We start from the raw sequence: 24,016 nt of genomic DNA, 5'->3' as shown, positions 1-24,016 counted from the left end.
CTCACCTGAGGGCCCACCTAGCTGTAAGTAAGCTACTCCCATCTTGAACATACACATTGTGAGAACAGACACATCTCAGGTGCTGCTGTCTCATCTTAGTCCTCGTGCATTACGACAAAGGCAAAAGTGACAAAGAATAACCTTAAACTTGTCTAAGAAACCCCTTCAGCCCTGACCAAGTCAAGCCACTCGATTGCAGGGGTTTTACCTGTGTTGAGATTCTTCAAAGATTTCCTTCATTTTCTTATGAGGCTAATAGGTCAGTGGAGAAACTAGACACAGCACTGAGCAAGGTCTGCTCTAAAGGGTACAAAGGTGCACAGCCCGATGGGTCTTGCCTGTTTGCAGGTGTTGTGGGTGAATGTGTCCCCAAAAGATATGTCTGCATTCGAATCCCCGGTGAATGTGAATTTATTTGGAAATAGGGTCTCTGCAGATATAGTCAAGTTAAAATGAGTTTGTTAGGGTGGGCCTTAGTCCATACGACTATGTCCTTCTAAGAGAAAGAGGAGGGAGATTTAGATGCAGAGACAGACAGACAGACAGACACACACACACAGAGGGAGAAGCCATGTGAAAACACAGGTGGATTGGAGCGATGTGTCTGTAAGCCGAGGGTTGCCAGAAGCCACGAGAGACAGGGAAGGATCCTCCCCTGGGGCCTTCAGTGCGAGGCTGACACTTGGTCCCAGATGTCTGGCTTCCAGAAATATGAGAGAAGCCACTTCTGTTGTTTCAAGATGCCCCGTTTGTGGCAATTTGTTATGGCAGCCCTAGGAAGATACAAAAAGGCTTGGAGACTCACCCGGAATGGAAATAAAATTAGAAATTCCTCTGATGAGAAATGCACTATTTAAAAAAAACCTTTATGCTATTAGAATCAATCACACTTGCTTGTTAGCTAATAATTACACAACATGAAAAAGCAGACTTTATTCCTGTGTCACCTTTCCTAGTGATTCAATTTAATACGTTAATTTTTTTAAAATTATTGTTTATTTTTGGCTGCGTTGGGTCTTCGTTGCAGCGAGCAGGGGCTACTCTTCGTTGCGGTGCGTGGGCTTCTCATTGCCGTGGCTTCTCTTGTTGCGGAGCATGGGCTCTAGGTGCGCAGGCTTCAGTAGTTGTGGCACGTGGGCTCAGCAGTTGTGATTCGCAGGCTCCAGAGCACAGGCTCAGTAGTTGTGGCTCACGGGCTTAGCTGCTCCGAGACATGTGGCATCTTCCCGGCCCAGGGCTCGAACCTGTGTCCCCTGCATTGGCAGGCGGATTCTTAACCACTGCGCCACCAGGGAATTCCCAAGGTTATTTTTTAAAGATAGGATTATTTTGAAAATATGGTTGTTCTTAGGATTAAATAATATTTTTAAGTGCTTAACATAATGCCTGGCACATAGTAAGTTCTAATTTAAGTATTTGTTAAGTAAAAGAAACAGGGCAGTATCAACCTGATTAAGACAGAGTGTTGGGCGTCATAGTTTAACCCACACAGCTAAAAACATTTTAAAGAAGGACAGAGACTGGGGAGAAATAATGTTAAAAGGTAGTTTTAATAAAGCACAGGAAGTCCACTTCACAGACCATTTTAGGTATCCTCATTTTACAGGTGAAATGCCATTCAGCAGGTAAGGACCATGCCTGCAGCAGCCCCTGAGCCTGGGACTCGCATCATCTCCGAGAGAAGCCCTGTCACCAGGCATCACTACCCAAGGATGCAGCCCGCCCCTGGGGCCACGTCAGCCCCAGTGCCCTAAGGCCTGATGCTGCCTTCCGACAGAAAGGAAAGCGGATACAGACTGACCTGCAGCATTTCTGGTCTGCAGGGAGGAGCACCCACTGACCGGGGGTGCTGGCTGGCACTTGGTCATGCGCCCAGACTTCCTCTGGCGAGAAGAGAGAAGCCTGCAGCACCCCGCCTCCCCACCCCTGCTGCCCCCCCACACACACAGCATCTCACCCTCAGAGGACACGCCCATGCCCACCCATGCCAGGTCACCAAGGGAGATGCTGGTGGGTGACCACGGAACAGGAGCCAACAGCCCTGAGGTCGGAGGTGGAGATGCCCTCCTGTGTGCCCCGTGAGGCGGCCCGGGCTCCTGCTCGAGGGCTGGTCCCAACGGCCCCCCAGAAGTACTCAGAGCGAGAAGGCAGCTCACTGAGGGACACAGGAGAGAGTTCTCCTGAATCGGTACCATGTGCCCAGACTTGTCTTCCAAGGCTGCCACACAGATTGATAAAGGAGAGAAAAAGAAAACCATAAGCTTTACTGCAGTCACAAAGCAGCCAAGAGGCGGGGAACTTTCCTCCCTTTCGACGTACCCAGTGTTCACCCCATCTTTACATGTACCACGAAAATCAACTCCCAGACACGGAGTGCGAAGCAAAACAAACACAACAGGCTTAGGTAAAGGAGGCTGTAAACAGGAGATTTCACTGCGGAGCTGCTTTGTGAAAAGCGGAGGTTTGTCAATTCCTCTTGCGTTTCAAAATAAAGACTATTTACAAAACGTGGGCATCAGTGATTGGTCTTGTTGAGTGCGGGGTAAAAGAGGACGCCGTCCTTGCAGACCTCCAGCCCCAGGCTCGCCGCCGGCCTCGCTTCCGGCCCTCGGGGCGCCGGCCCCCCGGGAGCCATGCAGTCTTGCAGCTGCAGGTCCCTGGAGAAGCACACCTCAATCTGCGCGAGCAGCTGCACCTCCTCGCCGCCCTGCAATGGGGAACAAAAGACGTTTCAGAATTCAGGCCGGATCATCATGACGGTTCTATGATCAGCGCGTTTTAGAAACTTGAAGAAAAACAAAAGCGGTGGCTCTGGACCTAGGACCCATGTTCCAGGAGCAGGACCCTAGCTCCAGCGGTGAAGTGGGGCTGGGGCCCAAGGCGGCACCTGTGGTCACCATCCAGCCACTCCCCCGCGCCAGCCTGGCAGCGTGCGGGAAGGGACCCCACTCTCAGCTTAGAAATTTACGCATCGGCAAAGGTGCGCGCAGACACAGCCGGACACACCGCGTCTGCGTCACAGTCCCAGGAGAAGACGTGGCTTTTTGTAGATAAGTAGGTAAACAGCACCCTATCGCTAAATGAATTTAAGACTTTATCAGCTGACAAAAGAAAGCACAATCCATCTATAAGTTGGACAGGTAACTACAACTGAAATGTCTACGACTAACAATGCAAACACTGAGAAATGTTTAACTGCAAAATATACCCCCACTGCTTCGCCCCTACTGCACCACCCCTCTGGAACAGGAGCCTTCTTGTTAGGGGGAAGCTGCCAGAAAACAAGCCCCATCCTAGCACGGTGTCAAAGGACAGTTTGTTATTTCAAAGTGCGCGCGCACACACACACACACACGCGTGCGTGCCCATGCACACACAGCACAAGCCCGTTTGCACACCCACACATATACCACTCTGTCCTGGGAACTCCACGGTGAGGACAAAGCTCTCAGAAAAACTGAACTTGTCTTCTTGATAAGGACAGAAAGGATGACAGAACATCACACGTCTGACCTGTTTTGGAAGACACTGGACTTTGGGCACGACTCCGTACACACTGACAAGGGCATCTTTAATATCTGAAATCTGAAATTAGATACAGTGCATTAGAAATGAAACTTCAACAGAGAAAATGAACAGTTCTGTTCTTCTCAGAACGAGTGACACTGGTTTCCGCTCTCACGAGCGCAAACAACCGACGACAGCGTCACCCCCCTGAGCTCCCCTGGCTCACAGACAGAACTGGAAGATGCTGGTGAATGCGCTGCCCCACCCCCGAAGGAGACCAGGCTGCCCCCTGGGGGTCCCCGCCCCAGACCGGAACCCACACAAGCCGCTCTACACGGGTCTCCGTTCTCCTTGCTGTCCTGATACAGGGCCTGGAGGCCGGGTGCAAAAGCAGAAGCTCTCCTGCTAGGAGATCAGCGGTCAGGACCCAGCCTGTGCTGTGCATCACGCTACTTCAGACACCGAACCGAATGCCTCCAGTACAGAGAAGGAGCTCAGAAACACGTGCTGCCACGGCTGCTTTTGCCAGAATCGAAATCAGTTCTCTGAATGTCAAGTTCTGAGCAAGGATATAAAAAATTCCCTGTATGTACTTAGGCGGGAGTCCAGATGAAACCAAAGGGGCCTGCGAGCACACTGCCTCCCGGCCTCCCGGCGGGACGGACAAAGGGCAGCTGACACTCCAGAAGGGCACTGTTCCCTCCGGTCCCTTCTCTCCAGGGACGGACGAAAACAGCAGATACAAAGAGCAAGACCCAAGTGCAGATTTAGCTCACAAACTGTCAGGAGACCGGAATGATGGTCCAGTATCCAGCCACGACACCGGAACTCAGAACTGCAAAAGTCAGTGACTTTCAGGCTTTTTTATATCCACACCTTCAGGCTTTTTTACATCTGCAAAGGGCCACAGAGCAGAGGCTTCACGCCTGTGGTGTGGCGGCCGCCGATGCCAGGGGTGGCCTGGCTAAGCGCAAACACAGCTGTGCTCACACAGAGGGTGACCCTGGGTGGAAACAATCGCCTTCTGTATAGGCCACCAGCCAATAGGCTCTGCCATGTTTAAATTTCTAGTTTTCTCATAGTTATATCATAAAAACAAATGTTCACTTTCCTCCTCAAACTATTATAAAACGGTGGTTTCCAACTACATATTCCACCTGCCTCTTCAGAACCCGGGACACACTTCTCACCATGAAACCATCAATCTGCCTCAAAATCACCGGTTTAAGGAGCCTTTAGTTTACACTCAAAACACAGAGGAAAACAAGATTTAAATAAAACCTATTTAGAAACATAATAGTCAGGTCGGAGGGTCTGGTTTGGGTCGCTTTAAAACCCGAGTGTAGCTCACAGGCTGATGGGACACTTGAACGTGGCCAGGTGTCCCCAGTTAGCGGATACACATTTGATTAAGAAGCTGAAAGCAAGACTTACCTGGTAGTAAGTAGATGGTGTTATCCCCAATTTTTGGAGCGTGCTAAAATTTAAAGTAAAAAAAAAAATAACTGTAAAATGAAGGTCCATTTTCCTTTCTTGTTCTTACCATATTCCACAGTAAAAATGAAGACACTCTTAAAGGAAAGTGCGTACTTTCCATTACCTGGGGCAATAAATCTGTAGACAAGGGCGGCACGTAAGTGGTGCTCAGGCCGCCTGGACCTCCCCTTACCCGGGGCGCACGCGTGGCTGATCTGGGCCCCCCTTCCAGCACCAGAACCTCTTGGCAGCGGTCCGGATGGCCGCGACCAACTGGAGCTGCTATCACATAACCACCCATCTGCCACGCCTGTCCTTAACGAGAGTTAGCAATTGATTTTGGATTCTAGCCTTATCCTAACAACCTTGCAATTGGTCAGATCTTTAAAATACATTCAGTCTCTACAGCCTGGAATCACATCCTAAAGCACGTGGTTTTAACCAGCTCTAGTGAATGCTAATCATAGTATGATATGGTTAACTTACTAAACGATAGCGTACGGCATAAAAATATTCTCAGATTAATAATTCCAAAAATGCTCTGTATCCCCCATCACGCCTCTGGATTATCCCAGCTGTGACCACAGAAGATGCAGGGACCCCAGGCGCTGACATCATCAGACAGGGGTCTGCCTGAGGGAAACAGGACTCTAGCCAGGCCCTGCCTCCTTCCGTCACGGTTTCTGGCAAAAGCATTAACGAGACAGTTTCTCTAGAGACTGCACATCGGTGACCTATGGATCTTTGCTGTGTGGTCCTAGAACAAGCGGGAAGAGGTCCTTGAAGACACACACCCACTGCCTGTCCTTGCGCTGTCACCGTAGGATAAATGCCAGATTTCAAACACTTTATGCCCCCCAAATGCAAAACTTCTCAATGATTCTTAAGTATTTATTACAAGTTGCAGTGATATTTTGGATATATTGGGTTAAACAAAATACACTATAAAACCAGTGTTTCTTTTTGCTCTTTTTAATTAGGCTACTAGAAAATTTAAAACCACGTATGTGGCTTGAGTTCTATTTCTTTGGGGTAACATTGCTCTAGAGCCCTCCTGGGTTAGGGCATCACGGAAATACGGCAAAGAGAGAGAGAAATATTGGGGGAAACTTGGCATCTAGACCAGGATAGAGCATAATTTTTCCTACCGAGTTAAGATTAGTTTGGCATTAATCCCCTGGTCCATATCTGTGGGTAATCTGAGAGCTTCGGTTCAAGATACTTCACATTTTTCCAGGTTTGCTACCTTTATGTTATAAATTGAATTTTAAACTGCTACTTTATGATAATGTGACAGGCTTACCTCTGAGAAAAAGACAATCTGTAGTAATGCTTTATAATTAGAGAAAAATAGAAGGGATGTTTAAGTTTTGACTCAATTTTAATTTTGTGAGTACTAAGACTTTAGGTTTTCCTTGGAGAAACTGGGAAAGAATAGGATTTCTCTACGGTTGTTCTATCTAGTTTTTAACAAACATTCTGTTCCCAGGAGAGCCTTTCACTCCGCGGGCCCCTGTGAACACACTCCAGTGATTCCAGAGTTCAGCAACTTCGCACCTGTGTGTATATAGGTAAAGCCACCGACATTCAAAAAGGGTTAAGCAGGAGGTCCTTAATAAATAGCTGTTGGATGAAGGGATGAATTATTCAGATATTTGACTTTAAAACTTTCAGCATGTCGGTTTATTCCCCTTTTCCTGTTTGATTCAATAAAACCTGGGCTGCAAAAAGGAATGAAACTGGGTCATTTGTAGAGACATGGATGGACCTAGAGAGTGTCATACAGAGGGAAGTAAGTCAGAAAGAGAAAAACAAATGTCGTATAATAACGCATATATATGTGGAATCTAGAAAAATGGTAGAGGTGATCTTAGCTGCAAAGCAGAAATAGAGACACAGACGTAGAGAACAAATGTATGGACACCAATGGGGAAAGGGGTGGGGTGGGAGGAAGTGGGAGACTGGGATGGACACATATACACTACTGATACTCTGTATAAAATGGACAGCTGATGGGAAAGCACTGTATAGCACAGGGAGCTCACCCGGTGCACTGTGGTAGCCTAAATGGGAGGGAAGTCCAAAAGGGAGGGGATATCTGTATGTGTATGGCTGATTCACTTTGTTGTGCAGTGGAGGCTAACACAACATTGAAAAGCAACCAGACTCCAATAAAGATTAATTAAAAAACAAAACAAAACAAAACCTGGGCTGCAGGGTTGGCTGGGACTCACGCTGCTCATGAATTGGGACCGTGAGGTCCGTAGTGGGAAACAGAGGGCACCTTCCTTCCCTCGGGGGCTGGGGGGTGGGAGGGAGGGATGCTGCTCCGGGATGGGGGTGACCTGGGGGAGTGGGGTGCGGAAGGCGAGGCTACAGGACCAAGTCACCCACCTGTTCAGGGCAAGCTCCTTAGACAGATCCAGACTTTTGCCGAAGTATTTCTTCTGGGAATTGAGGGCTTCCAGCTGGGCAGCGCAGGTCCCATGCTTCTCCCACTCATGCTTCCTGTAAGGATGTTTTTAAAAAAATCTCTGGTTAAAAAGTAATGAAACTGGGCTTCCCTGGTGGCGCAGTGGTTGAGAACCTGCCTGCCAATGCAGGGGACATGGGTTCGAGCCCTGGTCTGGGAAGATCCCACATGCCACGGAGCAACTAGGCCCGTGAGCCACAACTGCTGAGCCTGCGCGTCTGGAGCCTGTGCTCCGCAACAAGAGAGGCCGCGATAGTGAGAGGCCCGCGCACCGCGATGAAGAGTGGCCTCCGCTTGCCGCAACTAGAGAACGCCCTCGCACAGAAACGAAGACCCAACACAGCCATAAATAAATAAAAATAAATAAATTTAAATTAAAAAAAAAAAAAAAGGTAATGAAACTACCTCCCAGTAAACCGTCTGCAGGGCTCCTCTTCGTGCAGGGCATTCCCGGGCAGGCATGCTGCTGCTTTCACAAAGCGGGAGGGGTGAAGTTCCTCACCTCAACACGGGCCCCCCACCCCGCTCAGGACCGAGGCCCCTGAACCCAGCCCGAGCTCCACGGGCACTCGTCACCGCTCTTCACGCGTGCCTCTGCTCATGAGCTCCAGCTCGCTTCTACAATTAGCAACAAACCCGAGCTGAGAAAAAAGAGAGCACCATCGTTCGGGCACCCACAGAATCACACGGCACTGGGCGTCCTCCCGGAAAGCCAGGGCTTGACGGCCAGGGCATTTCACAGGAGCGGCTAAACAGCCACTTCTAAGCTACTGGCACAGAAAAGGCAGGTTCACTAATCACCAACACTGCCTGGGGCCAGTTCCCCACTTGCTTACGGCGTAGACGTCCGTCTACACAGACGCCTGTGCTGAAGCAACAGCCCAGCCAAGTGTCTGCCAACATGTGGTTATTTGTATTCAAGAAAAACATTGCTATTGATCAAAATTCCTCACATTTTATCAAAGATTAAAGTTTTACAAAATGTCTTCCCATTCTTCATTTGATTCTCACAACTCTACAAAGTGAAAACATTATTGCTGGTTTAGAAATGGGGAAACTGAGGCTCAGAGGGGCTGGCTAGGAACCTGGCTTACCTGCCACCCGGCCAGGTAGCCCCTGACCTGCACCCAACCCCACGCTCAGGGCCCTTCCCACTGCCTCGCGCTGCCATCCTATCAATTGCTGAACGTAATTTATACTCACTCTAGAATGACTGACAATTTGTCAATTCAGATGTTAACCACAGTTGGCATGGAAAAACAAAACGGGCATCAGCTTTCCTCAGCTTTATCAGTGATTAATTCATGAAGAGTTCACAAAAAATGTTCATGCAAGCATTCAAAAGGTACCCACGTGCAGAAATACAATCTAAATGTGCACTAATTCTTTGATAACATCACCCAGAGTGCCAACTCTAAGTGACTGCAATGGCTGTAAGTTACAAGTCTCTCAGACCTAAGAAAGCCATGAGGAAAAATAAAAGTAGGTAAGTAATTAACTTTCTTCATCTAGAATAGCTTCCAGGGTGATGCATTTGATAACTTTCTAAATTCTATGAAGTAGAAAAAGGAGACTCTTTCCAGCTAACTGAACATGTAACTGAATTATGGGTGCCTCAGTTTCTGTAGGACAGGGGCAGCAATTCTAGAATATCCTGCAGGGGCTGTTGGAGAAGTGAGGGGCTGAAGCTCACAAAGCACGTCACACACGCCCAAACATTCCTAGCCTGCAATAAACAGTCAAGATGTCCACTGCTGTTATTCTTGGGGCAAGTTTTTTTTGTTTTTTTAAAATTTTATTTATTTATTTTTGGCTGCATTGGGTCTTTATTGCTGTGCGTGGGCTTTCTCTAGTTAACGGCGAACGGGGGCTACTCTTTGTTGCGGTGCGTGGGCTTCTCATTGTGGTGGCTTCTCTTGTTGTGGAGCACGGGCTCTAGGCACACGGGCTCAGTAGTTGTGGCTCGTGGGCTCTAGAGCGCAGGCTCAGTAGTCGTGGCTCACGGGCTTAGTTGCTCCACAGCATGTGGGATCTTCCCGGACCAGGGCTCAAACCCGTGTTCCCTGCATTGGCAGGCGGATTCTTAACCACTGCGCCGCCACCAGGGAAGGCCCCCTGGAGCAAGTTTAACTCAACAGACGTTAGAGGTAAGAGGATGCTAAAGTCCTGATATTACTGTGGTTCAAAACATCGAATCACACATCTTTGGAATCAGACACTTTCCATTTAACACAAAATTGTCTGTCACCAATCAGACGCGACGATGGTGTGGCCCTCTCAGCCCCAGCAGGCACGTGAGTGATGTCACGTCACCCTCCACCACGGCCTGGCCTGGCCTGTCGCGGGGATGAGAGGCAACGATTCCTGCTGAGGCCCAGGGACACCATCCACGGTGAGGCTGTATCGCCAACCAGGGATGACCAAACTCTCGCTCTTCTTCTTACAAGAATCAAAAAACCAACAAAAATCCTCCTTTGCAGAGGGTCGTGCACATAGTATTTTCCAGGATGGCTGATTGTGTTAATAGATTTAATCTTAGGGTATTATCTCAAGCACCAAGTGATACCAAGACCCTCTCCTTCGCATATGTGATTCTTATTTGAGATTGAAGAGAGAAGTTTTCCGACGTGAGCCTGCCCCTTAAGGACAGGAGAGGCCGGGATGCCTCCATGGACACTTTATCACCTGCACACCAAGGCGACCTGGGCCACAGCTGCCCAGGTGCAGTAACCAGGGAGCCGGTAATGGCAGGGCCACGTGAGCCGAGTCCACATCCAAAGGCATAAATAGTAGCCGGAGTGTGACATTACCTTTTTCATTTAGAACAACAGTTTTTAAGTGTGTAATCTATCCTGAAAAGGTAAATCATTTTGCCTTTATTAGAACACAAAGTTGAATGTGTGTTCTGCCCACACCATTGGATCAAATCTTGAAGGACTCAGCTCACGGGAGGCCATCTTTGTGTACGTTTAGTGATGTATTTTTAAGCCACTTGACACAAATCTGATTGACTCTATCATGGAACATCCTAACAACTGGAAATATTCTCTTTTGTTCACTTAGTCACCAAAGACTCTGCTCTGAAGTATACTGTGAAGTGCTATCTGAAAGTTTTTTATTGTTTTTCACTACTTGAACTCATCAAGGCCATAATCTACTTTGAAACCACTTTCTAGAACACAGGCCACACAGAGCCAGCACTGGAGACCTGGACCGCTCGTCTCCCGAACTTTCACGGGGAGCTTCTCTCTTCCCGTGCACGGGGCACGGCAGCCTCCAGACCCAGACCCGCGCGTCCTAAAACACCTCTCCCTGCCACACACCCTCGAGTGAACTCAAACTGAACACCAGTGAACCAGGGGGCCAGACGTCACTGTCACTCCATTTTGTTTCAAAAAGCTTTTCTCGGGGCTTCCCTGGTGGCGCAGTGGTTGAGAATCTGCCTGCTAATGCAGGAGACACGGGTTCGAGCCCTGGTCTGGGAGGATCCCACATGCCACGGAGCAGCTGGGCCCGTGAGCCACAGCTGCTGAGCCTGCGCGTCTGGAGCCTGTGCCCCGCAACGGGAGGGGCCGCGATAGTGAAAGGCCCGCGCACCGCGATGAAGAGCGGTCCCCGCACCGCGATGAAGAGGGGCCCCCACTTGCCGCAACTAGAGAAAGCCCTCGCACGAACCGAAGACCCAGCACAGCCAAAAATAAATAAATAAATAAATAAATAAAAAATTTAAAAAAAAAAAAAAAAAAAAAAAAAAAGCTTTTCTCCAAATTTAACTCTTCCTGAAGAGTCTACACAAAAATATTTCAAAGTTAAATTAATCACTTTGGACAAAATCTGATTCACTGTCATGTGAATTATAAATTGCCATCCTGCAGTGAGGGAGAAAATGAAGAATTATCTTTGGTTAATGTAATGCAAATAAAAGGAATGTCAACTTTATCTTCCCCAAAAGCAACGATTTAAAAAGGTCTATTGAATTAAACATAGCACGTTTCTCCTCGGCTCAGCTCCCGCTGAACTGAGGACACTGGGACGGACGGGGCTCAGCCTCCGTGAAGACCTCACCTTCTCTCCGCCCTGAGTCACAGGAGAGAGATCACTGTCTTGTGAGGATGTCTTCTTTTTTCTTGATCTATTTCAGGGCAACAGCTCCATTTCTCTGAGAAACATTCTCTCCTGTCTGATTTGGAGCAATGGCGTCTTAGATATGCAAGTATTTGGCTTAATTAAGCCTCAGCAGAGGAAGTTTTTAAAACGAAGTAATGAACGATCTAACAGATTAAAAAGCAAGTTTACAAAGTAAATTCTGCCTGCCCTCATTTTTCATCCGTTGAAGACCAGCTCCAAAAATGGCATGGCAGAGAAAGGCCACTCCAGCTTCTGAGCCTCAGGAGACAGGTTCTACGTCACCTGTGCTCCCGCAGTTCCATCCGGAACAGCCCCGAAGCTCTCACACCTGTATCCGGAACAGCCCCGAAGCTCTCACACCTGTATCCGGAACAGCCCCGAAGCTCTCACACCTGTGCTTCAAGGCTCGTGACGGCCCCCGGAACTCAGACTCACCACAAATGGAGGCTGCGGTTAGGAGACGGATGGAGCAGATCAGGCCAGTATATCTTCATGTCTGGCAAAAGGTCCTGTGCATAGTGACAGCAATAATAATAAATCGAGGTAGGACCTAACAACTCAAAACCTAGAAGGCAAATCTGAGAAACCAATACATTAATAGAACTGAGCTCTGTGAATTAATAACACTCAGGTGAGTAAAATGATTCTGGGTTTATGTTGCATGAAGTGTTTCTTAAGACAGATCTAAACGTGAAATCTGGGTAATCGTGAAAGTGTATTTGAAAATACAAGCTCTGACAGGTGAATGGATAAACAAATTGTGTCCATCCAGATAATGGAATATTATTCAGCACTAAAAAAATGAGCTATTAAGCCATGAAAACACGTGGAGGAACCTTAGTACATATCACTGAGGGAAAGAAGCCAACCTGAAAAGGCTACCTACCATATGATTCCAACTACATGACATTCTAGAAAAGGCAAAACAATGGAGACAGTGAAAGTCAGGGGCTGCCAGGGGTTGAGGTTGGGGAGGGATGAACAGGCAGAGCACAGGGGATTTTTAGGGCAGTGAAACTACTCTGCATGCTATTATAATGGTGGACACACGTCCTTACACATTTGTCCAAACCCATAAAAACCACACAACACGAAGAGTGAACCTAACGTAAACGACAAACTTTAGTTGGTAATAAAGTATTAATACTGGTTCATCACTTGTAACATGTGTACCTCACGAACGCCGATGTTTTGACTGGGGAACGCTGTACAGGGTAGGGGCATGGGGGGAAGTGTATGGGAACTCTGTCCTTTCCACTTAAATTTTCGGTTTTAGGTTTCTAAAACTGCTCTAAAAAATAGTGTCTACTAATGAAATCAAACACAAAATACAAGTTCTCGCTCTCCCTAGAGAAGAGCTCGTCTGGGCTGGGCGGTCTTAGCCCTACACTGGTCAGATAGTCACCCTAAACTGAGCAGCGTTCAAGTTTACTTTCCAATTCCCACACACCCAGGAGGCCAGAAAAGGTTCCATTAAATAAAGGTGTGTAAACAGGCCCAGGATGACCTCACCTTCTCAGTCCTGCCACCACTCCCGCCGTGATGGGTCCTTCCCATCAACCCAGCAGCTATGAACCAATTTCACACACACCCCCCCGACCCCGCACGGCCGGACATCTCCCCGGACGCTGCCCTCCCCGACTGTCTCCATTCCCACCTACCCTCCGCCTGCCACAAGCTGGCTTCAGCCCCCATAGCCCTCGGGGGAGCGGGGTGACGATATAATTTATTGCCCAAACTAGGCTGCTTTTGTTTGGGACAGATGCTAGACTGGACACTCTGCTACAAAGCAAGTAAAGCGGCACTGCTCTGAACAGAGGGCAGCTGCCGGTCACCTCCTGGCCTGGGCCCGCAAGCCCTCCGTCCAAAGGGCCCCCCGCCTTCCCGTCAGGAGCCCTGGTTCCACTCCTTCGCGAAGCTCTCTCCACATGACCCTTGTCCCTCCTGCTCTAAACACTGGGGCTGCTGGCGGCTTGTCCCTGCCCGCTCCACACCACCCCGTCCACACTCACGCGTACGGCTTACTGGCTGCGCTGATGCCGCAGTTCATCGCCAGCTCAGACCTCTCCTGACACACCTTCGCTACCTGGATGCTTCCAGGGCACTTCAAACTCAATGTGTCCACAGCTGACCCTCGATCTCATCTGCCAAGGCCCGCTCCCCTGGGCCGGGGAAGGAGGCTGACACCCACCTAGTTAGACAAGCCCCCACCCAGAGTCGGTCCTGCCTGCTGCTTCCTCCCCCTCCATCCCCACAGCCTCCGTCTATTCAAGGCTCCTGGCCTCTGGCAGGGACCCTGCAGAGCCTCCTCACTTAACAGGCAGGCAGCAGGGCAACCACAGAAAAGCCATACTGGCTTCCTTCACTCTCCAGCTTGAATGCTTCCAACGACTTCCCTCTGGGTCTTCACGCAGACAAACAATCCTTAACCAGTACACAGGCTCTGCAGGACCTGGCCCTCAACACTGCCCCGGCCCACTGCTCACCCCCCAGCCACACTGGCTTCCCCCATTTTCTCAAAAGCTCCGTCCTACCCCGGGGCCTTTGCACATGCTCCTGCCCCAGCCTTCCTCTCCCGTCTCCTGGTTAAGTCGGATTCCAGCCCTCTATCACCTCCTCAGGGGAGCCTGGCCCAGGTCCACCGTCCTAAGCTCTAAGTACTCTCCCCCCAGGCACCGCGCTTGTCACTCTGTGATGTGTGTGCTGGCTCCCGGCTGCAGGCAAGGTGGGCCGGAAACCTCGTCTGGCTCTGCTCCCCGTGTCCCCAGCCCCCGGCCCGGTGTCCGCTACACTGCAGGCACGCAGAACACTGTTATGAGTAAATTAACCTGGACGCCGCTGCAGGATCACGAGACTCTAACCAGGAACGTCAGGGGGGGTCGAAGTCAGTCCGGGAAGAGAAAAGTATGTCTGAGGAAAGAGACCTCGCCAGGCTTTGGGGCCCCGGCCTCTCAGGCCTCCAGGCTCACAGCACTGAAGGTCCTCGTGAGAAGGAAAGAGGAGGAAACAATTCCATTTGGACTAGAATCTGTGATGGGCTTGGAACTAATTACCTTGTCCTCCTGGTGGCCGCTCCTGGAACTCCTGGAAAGGGTCCGTAATTCTAGCAAATCCTAATTCTACCCCATGCTTTCAGGGAGGCCTCAGTAACCGCACAGGCCCTGCCCTGTAAATCCAGGTACTAGTTACCCTGACAGCTGACTAGTCACACGAGGGGTTGTCAACACCCCGTGGAGAGGTGAACACACGCGTGTGCACGTGTGTAGGTGTGTGTGCACGTGCGGAAGGAGTGTCTGCTACCAACTCTCATATACCCCAGTGCCAGGAGTCCCTCTGTACCACGAGCCTTTGTCCTAGAAAGGCCTGCCGCTCCCTCACTGCTCACGGGGCCCACTGAGAAACCCGCCCTGCCCGCAGCCAGCAAGGACGGCCTGGGGGCCACGGCGCCTCTGCAAGCCAGGGCCGCGCACACACGCCTGAGCACACGCCGAGCGGCCAGGGGTCCCAGAGCAGGGATGACGGGCCGCGGGCTGGGGCCAGGGTCACCTCACACAGTCACTGCGGCGCTTCGGGCCCGGGGCAGAGGAGGATTTAACTAAATGCAAATCGTATTTAACTTGTGGGACTATTTCAGATATCAGTAAATGCTGGTGAATACATCTTAAAACATGACTTTGAGGGCACACTTAGAGCAGGAATGAATCTATTGGGAGATTGTGATTGACACGTACACGCTGCTCTATTTAAAATGGGTAACCGTAGCACAGGGAACTCTGCTCAATATTATGTAACAAACTAAATGTGAAAAGAATTTGAAAAAGAGTAGACACGTGTATGTATAGCTGAATCACTTTGCTGTACACCTGAAACTAACACAACATAGTTAATCAACTATACTCCAATATAAAATAAAAAGTAAAAAAAAAAGTTAATACCTTGATCTCTTCTGGATTAAAATGCCAGGATCGGTTACATCCTTCACTTTTATCAGGCCTTGAAATTAAAATTGAAAAAATAAAAGAGAAATTAGCCTTGGTTGGGCTGGTTCCAAACAGCATGAGAAAACATCTGCATTAAGGTCTGTAGAGAACGAAAGGGAGGTGACTTCTAACTGGGAATTCCTTCTGCCACGTGAGTCATGCTCAGGCACAAGTGGTCACTACTGGAGTTTCTTTCAAAGAGGAAAGTCCTTCAAAACATCCAGGCACAATGCAAACAGGCCGACTTCCTAGCAGAGGAATCAAAGTAAACAAGCCGGTAGAGGGCGCCCCAGAGCTGGCCCGGCGGGGATTTCTGGCCGGGTTCTGAGTCTGCAAATCTCCACTCATCAACCACAGTGTGAGAAGAGCATGAGTTCCCGTCTCTTTAAAGGCGACGAGGATTAATGGGACAACATATGTATCGTGCTCAGAAGTGCCTGGTGACGGCTTAAGATTGGCTGGTATGTTTCCTTTAGCACCGAGCACGTGTACCCTCCCGACCTGTGCGTGTGACGCTGTCCTCACGCGTCTAATTCTGGACGTGTCAACTCTCAGCCTCCGCCTGCAACTGACACCATGAGGGACCAAACCTGCTTTCTCCAGGGTCGGCAGGCCGGCCCGGCACCCAAGACCAGCCCAGCTCCCACGGCGCTGGGTGCTGTCCCCCAGCTCAAGGACAGCCGAGGACGTGAGCACAATCCCAGAAACCCAAAGGCGGGATGAGGCCAGGTCCGCAGGCCCCAGTTTAATTTGCTTCCTGCTGACCCATCCCTGCGGGATGAGCAGCCCAGCAAGAGCCAGGATGGCCCTCCTCTCCGGGAGAAGCGGGACCAGGCCGATCCCTTCGGGCAAATTAGCACACACGGTTTAACATCACAAATACACGCACAGACAACAAAAAAATAAAATGCAGGCAAAACCAGAAAAATAAATTTGGGTGTCTGTGAAGTATGTACACTACACATACACACCATATATATGTATGTAGTATACACACATTTATTTATTTATTTATTGTTATGCATTTACTTATTGGCCCCAAAAGAAGCAAATAAGAAAATTAAGATTTAGTGATCTAAAATGTACTGAGAATCCTTAAATGCATATTTAAACTAGACTGTTCCTGTTCTAGCAAAACAGAACTCAAGTACAGCAGAAGTAGGGTTATGTTAGAAAGACTAAAGATGCTTTTCAATAAGGATCTGGTCTATTGAGTAAACTCCTAACAGAAATCACAAGTATACATATCAGGATCAGACTCAAGCTAGATCTCCAGGCCAGCCAGCTTCTGAGGCTGCTGAAGTTTTAAACGCATGAAGTACTTGCCATAAGCCGTGTATTGTCCAGTAATCTGGGGGGTCTTTGCAGTGGTTCTTAACTTCCTATGGAGAAAAGACAGAGAAGACAACTAACTGGTTTGTTGTTTGTTAAATACACTTAACAACCTTCCTTTCTTTTGACAAATGTTAATGAGATCCAATAGAGGACTAACACGAAATAAGTTCCGTGGTAATTTACCATAAGCAATATTCATGAGAATACCACGGGGAGGGGGGCAGCTGGATATTTCATTTGAAATGAGTGAACCAACGATTTGGAAAACAGAATTTAATAGCTACTTTTGTTCTTTTCACGTGCTTGAAAATTAAGTCAATCTGATGCATACACTCATACTTACCCATGAATAATTTTCTTGTCATACAATCAAAAATGAGAACAAGAGGGCTTCCCTGGTGGCGCAGTGGTTGAGAATCTGCCTGCTAATGCAGGAGACACGGGTTCGAGCCCTGGTCTGGGAAGATCCCACATGCCACGGAGCAGCTGGGCCCGTGAGCCACAGCTGCTGAGCCTGCGCGTCTGGAGCCTGTGCCCCGCAACGGGAGGGGCCGCGATAGTGAAAGGCCCGCGCACCGCGATGAAGAGCGGTCCCCGCACCGCGATGAAGAGTGGCCCCCACTTGCCGTAACTAGAGAAAGCCCTCGCACGAACCGAAGACCCAGCACAGCCAAAAAATAAATAAATAAATAAATAAAATAATAATGATAAGTTTAAAAAAAAAAAAAATGAGAACAAGAGGCTGACGGTATCCTGCTAAACTCAAGTTTGTTCAGGCACCAGGCCCAAATACAACAGTGGAATAATAAGTATTGAAAATTTGGAGCCAAGAAAAATGCCAAGGTGAGAATAGGAGCATATCCTTAACATTAAAGATAAACTCATAGAGATAAAAATCTCAGTGTAACACTTTTTAGGGACCTCCAAATTGTTTAGCTAAAATGGGCTTTTTCCAAAACCATAATGCCCTCAGCTATCAGGCAGTGGGCCAGAAGCCAGGCCCGGCAGCCCCGCAGTGAATAAGCAAATGAACAGCACATGCCGGGTCTGGCAAGGAGCCACTGAGGCATCCTGATCGCGTGCAAGCCCTTCCTGTTCGAATCACCTTCTGATGTAGGGAGGCTGCTGCTTTTTACGGTTGGTCTGGAAATGAGGGCAGGCCTGGTTTAGGTGCCTGAAACGTCTGATGTGAGGAGGCTACAGAACAAGCGGGCAGAGGGCAGGAGGACAAAGTGTGGGGTCAGAGCGAGAGGTCGCGGACTTCATCTCATCCCCAAGGAAACCACAGCCAAAGCAGGTGGGCCCTTTCCCACGGTGCAAGGCTGGGGACGGGCAGAGACAGGCCCCAGCGGGGATCTTCTACCTCAGCTCTACGCCCAGCATCTCAGATGAGCCTTTACGGGGGGAACTGAGGTCAAGGTGCCGCTTTCTTTCCCGCGTCAGCAAGTATTCGTGAGGGGCCGTGCTGAGCGCTGAGGATAGACCTGTCCCTGCACCTGTAACGCGTACGTCGCTCACGGGGGCAGGAGCCCAGAGACGGCCCTGTCCCCAGGATGACACTGGACCGGGATAGCAGGACCCTTGTCATGGCCGCCCTGGATCGAAATGAATCCCCTAACAATGATATTTTGCTAGTAATTGATTTTTTTCATCTCATTTCTAAAGCCTCAAGGCGGGAATGCACTTCCATGCATCTTTAGTCAGCACACAGGAACAGCCACAAGTTTCGTCCCAGGCCCTGAAGGCAAATCTCCCAGTGTTACCCAGGGTAGGAGCTCCACACACAGGTCCTTCCTGAAGGAACCCACGGCTCCCATGCGTCCTCACTACGTAGGAGTGAGAGCTAGATTCCCAACAAAACTGAAAACAGCTTACAGGCAACTCCATTCTACCCACCGCCAACTGTCCTCCCTACCCTGGAGCAAAGAACCAGCACCAGAGGGAGAAAGACACAGGAGGTTGTAAAGTTTGGGAAACTAAAACCAGAGCAGTCTGATACAGTTAAGAGATCCCCTGTTAGAAATGAGTTTCCAGTGTGGTGGCTGCCAGGGGCGGGGGCTGGGGAAACGGGGAGAGAGATGCTCCTCAAAGGGTACAAACCTCCAGTTATAAGATGAACAAGCCTGGGGATCTAACGAACAGCACGGTGATCGCAGCGAATAAAGCTGTTTCATGCACTTGAGTGCTACAGAGAGAGTAGACCTCAAATGTTCTCACCACAGGAAAGATGCGGTAACCGTGTGATGGGAGGGGGGTGGTAGCTAACGCTATGGTGGTGAGGCTTTGCCATTTATAAATGTCTCCACCTCCCAGTACTTAAAAGAAAAGGCCTCAAAATTGAGAATTTTCAAGTCAAAATTTCAGAAACACTGTCAATAAAATTAGGGCCAGCTCAGCAACATGATGAAACGACTTTAGAGTCGCGGCACCAACACCAGGATCGGCGCGACAACTGCCCCCAAGCTGGACGGGGGGACACGGCCCGCAGGCGGCAGCAGGGGCGCCAGCTGGCTGCTCTCGGGTGAGAGCCTCTGCAACACACCCTGCAAGGGCACGGGCGCCGGGCGAGGCAGGGCCAGACGGAGGCCACCCTGAAGGAGGGAAGGCGCCACCTGTGCCGAGCGGAGCAAAGGAGGCCGGCAAGGCTCCGGCGGAGACGTTTAATGAGACTTGCAATAGTGGAGGGAGGGGACAGGTCAAGGCCTGTCCCCGGAGGGCATGCTGAAGCCCTAACCCCAGGCCCTTCTGAACGTGACTGTATCTGGAACAGGGTCTTTGCCGGCGTCATCAAGTTGAGAGGAGGTCAGACTGGATGAGGGTAGGGCCTCAGTGCAGTCCCGGGGGCTCCTGTAAGAAACAGACACACGGATGGAGCCCGCGGCGCGGAGGCGGGGCAGAGGCCGTGCCCACAGCCGTGCCCACAGCCGTGCCCACAGCCGTGCCTACAAGCCAAGGAGCGCCGGCACCGCCACAAGCCACTACAAGCCAAGGAGCGCCGGCACCGCCACAAGCCAGGAAGAGGCGTGGACCACATTCTCCCTCGAAACTTCCGGAAGGGACCTGCCGCACCTTGGTTTCAGACTTCTGGCCCCCAGAACTGGGAGAATACATTCGTGATGCCTGAGCCAGCCACCGCCGTCCGTGGGTCTGAACCCCCAGAACCTCGCGCAAGGCCCTCCCCGAGGGACGGTCTCCGGCCGGGAAGGCGCCGCCTCGTGGGGCAGGACAGGCCGGGAGGTTCCGTCGGCAAGAGGCGCTTGGCGAGGAAACCTGCTGGGCAAACTCTTCGTCACGGGGGGCGGGGGTCACAGGTCAGAGGGGCCGGTTGAGGCGGAACTCACCTTGCACACTGTCGCAGGCCAGTGGTGAACCATAATTAGTTTATGCCACTCGTGGCTGTCACTGTTAAAAGACAAGGGATGTATTTTTCAGGAACTTTTTAAAAAGTTACAGAAAGATCAATTCATCCATCCACTCACGCCAGTGTTCATTCGGGGAACACGGGGCGCCCGCCGCAGGCCAGGCGCTGCTGCTGCGGAGGCGGCCCTGAGACGGCTGGGGGGCCCGAGTCCCTACCGTCCCGCAGCGCACCTGCCAGCGAGGGGGACGACGGCCGTGGCGACCGAGGACGCACGGGGACGCACGGCGCTGAGGGCCAAGGACTACGACCGAGGAGGACGGCAGGCCTGCCAGGTGGGGAGAGGGCTGAGATTTTGGGTCAGGCAGCCGGGATCCCCCCGCTGAAGGGGAGCAGAGAGCTGCAGTGAGGGAATGAACCAGAAGGCGCCCTTCTCCTCAGGTGTTCACGCGGAGCACACACAGACCCCCTACCCCTCGGCAGCATTCGTGAGACCCAGAAGCCGGAAAACAGAATGGTTTTCGTAGCTCACGTGGCCACGGAACCCCACCTCGGGTGGCACGCGAGGCTGCTGTCACCACCCCACCCACCGGGAATCTTTACTCGTTCTCTGCAGGATGGGTGACGTCTGAGCCTAGGCGCTCCTTCCCACGCCCCCGTGAAACCCACCCGTCCCTCCCTGAGACTCTCCATGAGGGGTCGTGGAGTAGCATTCACACGGGGACCCCCCCTCCCACCAGGTGTGCGAGGCTTAGCACACACAGAGACAGGCAGAGAGGCCGGCTGGTGAAATCCTCGCCGTACAGACGGACGACAGCAGCAGCAGCAGGGGATGCAACTCGAGCAGACACGTAATTCAGGATAAATGCATTTTTAGAAGAAAAGACTCAACAGCAAAACAGTATTAAGTTCTTACACATTAGTTCTGTAAACAGTTGAGTACGGCTGAATAAGTAGAGAATTCACAATATTTCAAAACTCTTTTCAGTCTGAACTAATGAGCAAGCGCTCAGTACAAGAGAAAAGAGAAGAACTGCAGCAGAAGCATTAGAGCTGGGAGAAGCACTAGAAGAGGTTTTTTTGTTTTTTGTTTTCTGGGTATGAAAACCTTATTTCGCATAGGTGGAAACTGAGGCTGGAAGGTTAGGCAGATGCCAGGAAAACTAAACCACCAGTATGCAGTTTACAATAAAACTATCAAGACTCACAACGTCTGTCACACAATAACCACCCACCACCCAGAGAGAAACATCCTCCCAAAGCGGTGGAGATGTTGCCTGTGCTGTAAAGAGAAAGGCCCACGAAGCAGAGAAAGAGGCCCTGGGGGAACACCCGCTGACCTGTGAGGCCCTCAGGGTCGGAATCACCCTCGTGTTCTCGAAACCATGCCTTGCTCGCCAACTGTATCAGTGGCATGAATCGTGAGAATCAGCTGGCGGTGACCGCATACTACACATACTACAGCCTAACGTCTTCGCTGACATGTACTGATTACTATCGGGCAGGCATGGTTCTAAGCACATTCTGTACTTTAACTGATGTCTCCTGGCATCAAGGATAGGAGGCAGGTGCTGTTACTCTCTCAACTTGAGGATGAACGACCTTGATGGCGAGCTCCAAGGTCCTACATCTGGATATGAGCTAGCAGTTCATACTCAACCCGTACACCGCACTACCTCTCCGATGATACACTCTTAACTTGATAGCAACAATTAGTTAATTAATGTAGCTCTTTTTCAGAAAATACACTTTCTGGGAAAACTGAGATTTAATGTTACTTTTTAAAGTGATAAAACAGCAACAGTGGTTCATTAAAAAAGAAAAACAATTTACATTCCCACCAACAGTGCAAGAGGGTTCCCTTTTCTCCACACAGCCACTACGGAGAACAGTATGAAGTTTCCTTAAAAAAATAAAAATAGAACTACCATATGATCCAGCAATCCCACTACTGGGCATATACGCTAAGAAAACCATTAATTCAAAAAGACACATGCACCCCAACGTTCACTGCAGCACTATTTACAATAGCCAGGTCATGGAGGCAACCTAAATGCCCATCGACAAACAAATGGATAAAGAAGATGTGGTACATATATACAATGGAATATTACTCAGCCATAAGAAGGAATGCAGTTGGGTCATTTGTAGAGATGTGGATGGATCTAGAGACTGTCATAGAGAGTGAAGTAAGTCAGAAAGAGAAAAACAAATATCGTATATTAATGCATATATGTGGAATCTAGAAAAATGGTACAGATGAACCTATTTGCAAAGGAGAAATAGAGACACAGATGCAGAGAACAAACGTATGGACACCAAGGGGGGAAAGAGGGGAGTGGGATGAATTGGGAGACTAGCATTAACATATATACACTACTATGTATAAAATAGATAACTAATGAGAACCTGCTGTATAGCACAGGGAACTCAATGTTCTGCGCTGACCTAGATGGGTGGGATGGGGGGAGGGGTGGGAGGGAGGTCCAAGAGGGAGGGGATGTGTGTATACATACAGCTGATTCACTTCTTCGTCATACAGCAGAAACCAACGCAACGTTGTAAAACAGCTATACCCCAATTTTTTTAAAAAAGAAAACTGACCTTTTCCCAGGCCTGCGAAGTAAGTATGAAATCCGTTAACTGGAGCATTACCCAAATAAAACAGAAGAAAATTAAAATCTGGTTCTTAAATCTCGGTCTGCACTACAGAAGTAAAATGAGACTCCTCTCCCAGACAGCCTGTTTACCCCTTCAACTGTCAGCTGCAACAGAAAGGATGGAAAGAGGGAACGAGAGGGAACGGAGGAAGGGCGAGAGAAAGAAACCTGGAAAGAGGAACCACGACCACCTCGCCAGGATCTTACCGGACCCTGGACGGAAAGCGTGCGCGCACCGCCCCCGGGAGACGCTCGGAGGCTCGGGGCACCCGTGTCCCCCTGCAGGCTCTCCCGCCCCCCCACCCGCCCCTCCGCAGCTCACCTCCTCCAGAGCCCGCGCGCGCCGCCCAGGCAGCACAGCGCCAGGCACAGGGCGCCCAGGCGGGCCGCGGGCTTCATCGGCCGAACCCGGCGGAGGACCCCGCAGGGGCACCAAGGCGCGGCCTTCCGAGGGCGCGAGGCCGTGTCCAGCGCCAGGCCCTGCGCTTCCCTGAAAAGGGACAGATTTCCTTAAGACGACCGTGCACCGGGCCGGCGGCCACCGAGCAGCGCGGCCAACCCCCGCCCACGGCCGAGGACGCGGCGGGCCCCCGAGAGGCGCCGGAACCCCGCCCGCCGACCACCGGGAGCCCCAGGGGCCCCGCCGCCTCACCGGGCCCTCCAGGCGCACAGCACTCCCGGCCCGCGCGCACCGCGATCCTCGCCGCGACCCTCGCCCGGACCCCGCGGCCCAAGCCGAGCCCTGCGCGTTTCCGCCCCGGGCGCCTGACGTCACGCCCCCAGCCCCGGACTCGCCCTGGGCGCCCCAACGCCACGCCCCTGGGCGACGGACGCGCGCCCGGCTGGCGAACGCGCCACGTGAGGCCCCGACGCCACGCCCCTTCAGGAGGACACGCCCCTGCCGGGAGGACACGCCCCCATCGGGAGGACACGCCCCCGACCCAGGTCCGTCCTTCTGCCCACTCGCCTCTCTGACGGGGCTTCCCTTTCGGTCTAGTTCCCGGCCGCCTTTGGCCCGGACCCGTGAAGACGACTTTAAAGCCTCCTTCTGTGATGTCCTCGGTGCCGCGGCCCCTCCTCCCGGCGTTGAGCTGCCCGG

The 24,016-nt window shown here is 50.9% G+C and overlaps 1 protein-coding gene across 1 annotated transcript; it reads right to left on the bottom strand.

Moving 5' to 3' along the window:
• Window positions 1-1,531: 1,531 nt before the first annotated feature.
• On the bottom strand, window positions 1,532-23,706 carry RNASET2 (ribonuclease T2). The gene is made up of 10 exons (XM_057528023.1): window positions 23,570-23,706; window positions 23,240-23,407; window positions 20,241-20,301; window positions 16,891-16,946; window positions 15,520-15,577; window positions 12,020-12,093; window positions 7,378-7,491; window positions 4,942-4,984; window positions 3,514-3,585; window positions 1,532-2,707 (listed from the first exon to the last, which is right to left on the bottom strand). Exons 2-10 carry the CDS (start codon window positions 23,314-23,316, stop codon window positions 2,516-2,518), a joined length of 747 nt encoding a protein of 248 aa, XP_057384006.1. The 5' UTR covers window positions 23,317-23,407; window positions 23,570-23,706; the 3' UTR covers window positions 1,532-2,515.
• Window positions 23,707-24,016: the final 310 nt, after the last annotated feature.

The sequence above is a fragment of the Balaenoptera acutorostrata genome, chromosome 14 (genome assembly GCF_949987535.1).
Source record: "Balaenoptera acutorostrata chromosome 14, mBalAcu1.1, whole genome shotgun sequence".
Lineage (NCBI taxonomy): Eukaryota > Metazoa > Chordata > Mammalia > Artiodactyla > Balaenopteridae > Balaenoptera > Balaenoptera acutorostrata.
The sequence above is the reverse complement of the archived record's forward strand: the minus strand, read 5'-3'. Positions and strand labels throughout refer to the sequence as shown.

Bases quoted from the DNA above. Each gene is read 5' to 3' on its own strand.
- RNASET2 (XM_057528023.1), bottom strand. From the start codon at position 23,316: ATGAAGCCCGCGGCCCGCCTGGGCGCCCTGTGCCTGGCGCTGTGCTGC. The intron at 16,947-20,240 runs GTGAGTTCCGCC...TTTTCTCCATAG, and splicing joins GGCCTGCGACAGTGTGCAAG to GAAGTTAAGAACCACTGCAA. The intron at 3,586-4,941 runs GTAAGTCTTGCT...ATCTAATTTCAG, and splicing joins CACCATCTACTTACTACCAG to ATTTCAGATATTAAAGATGC.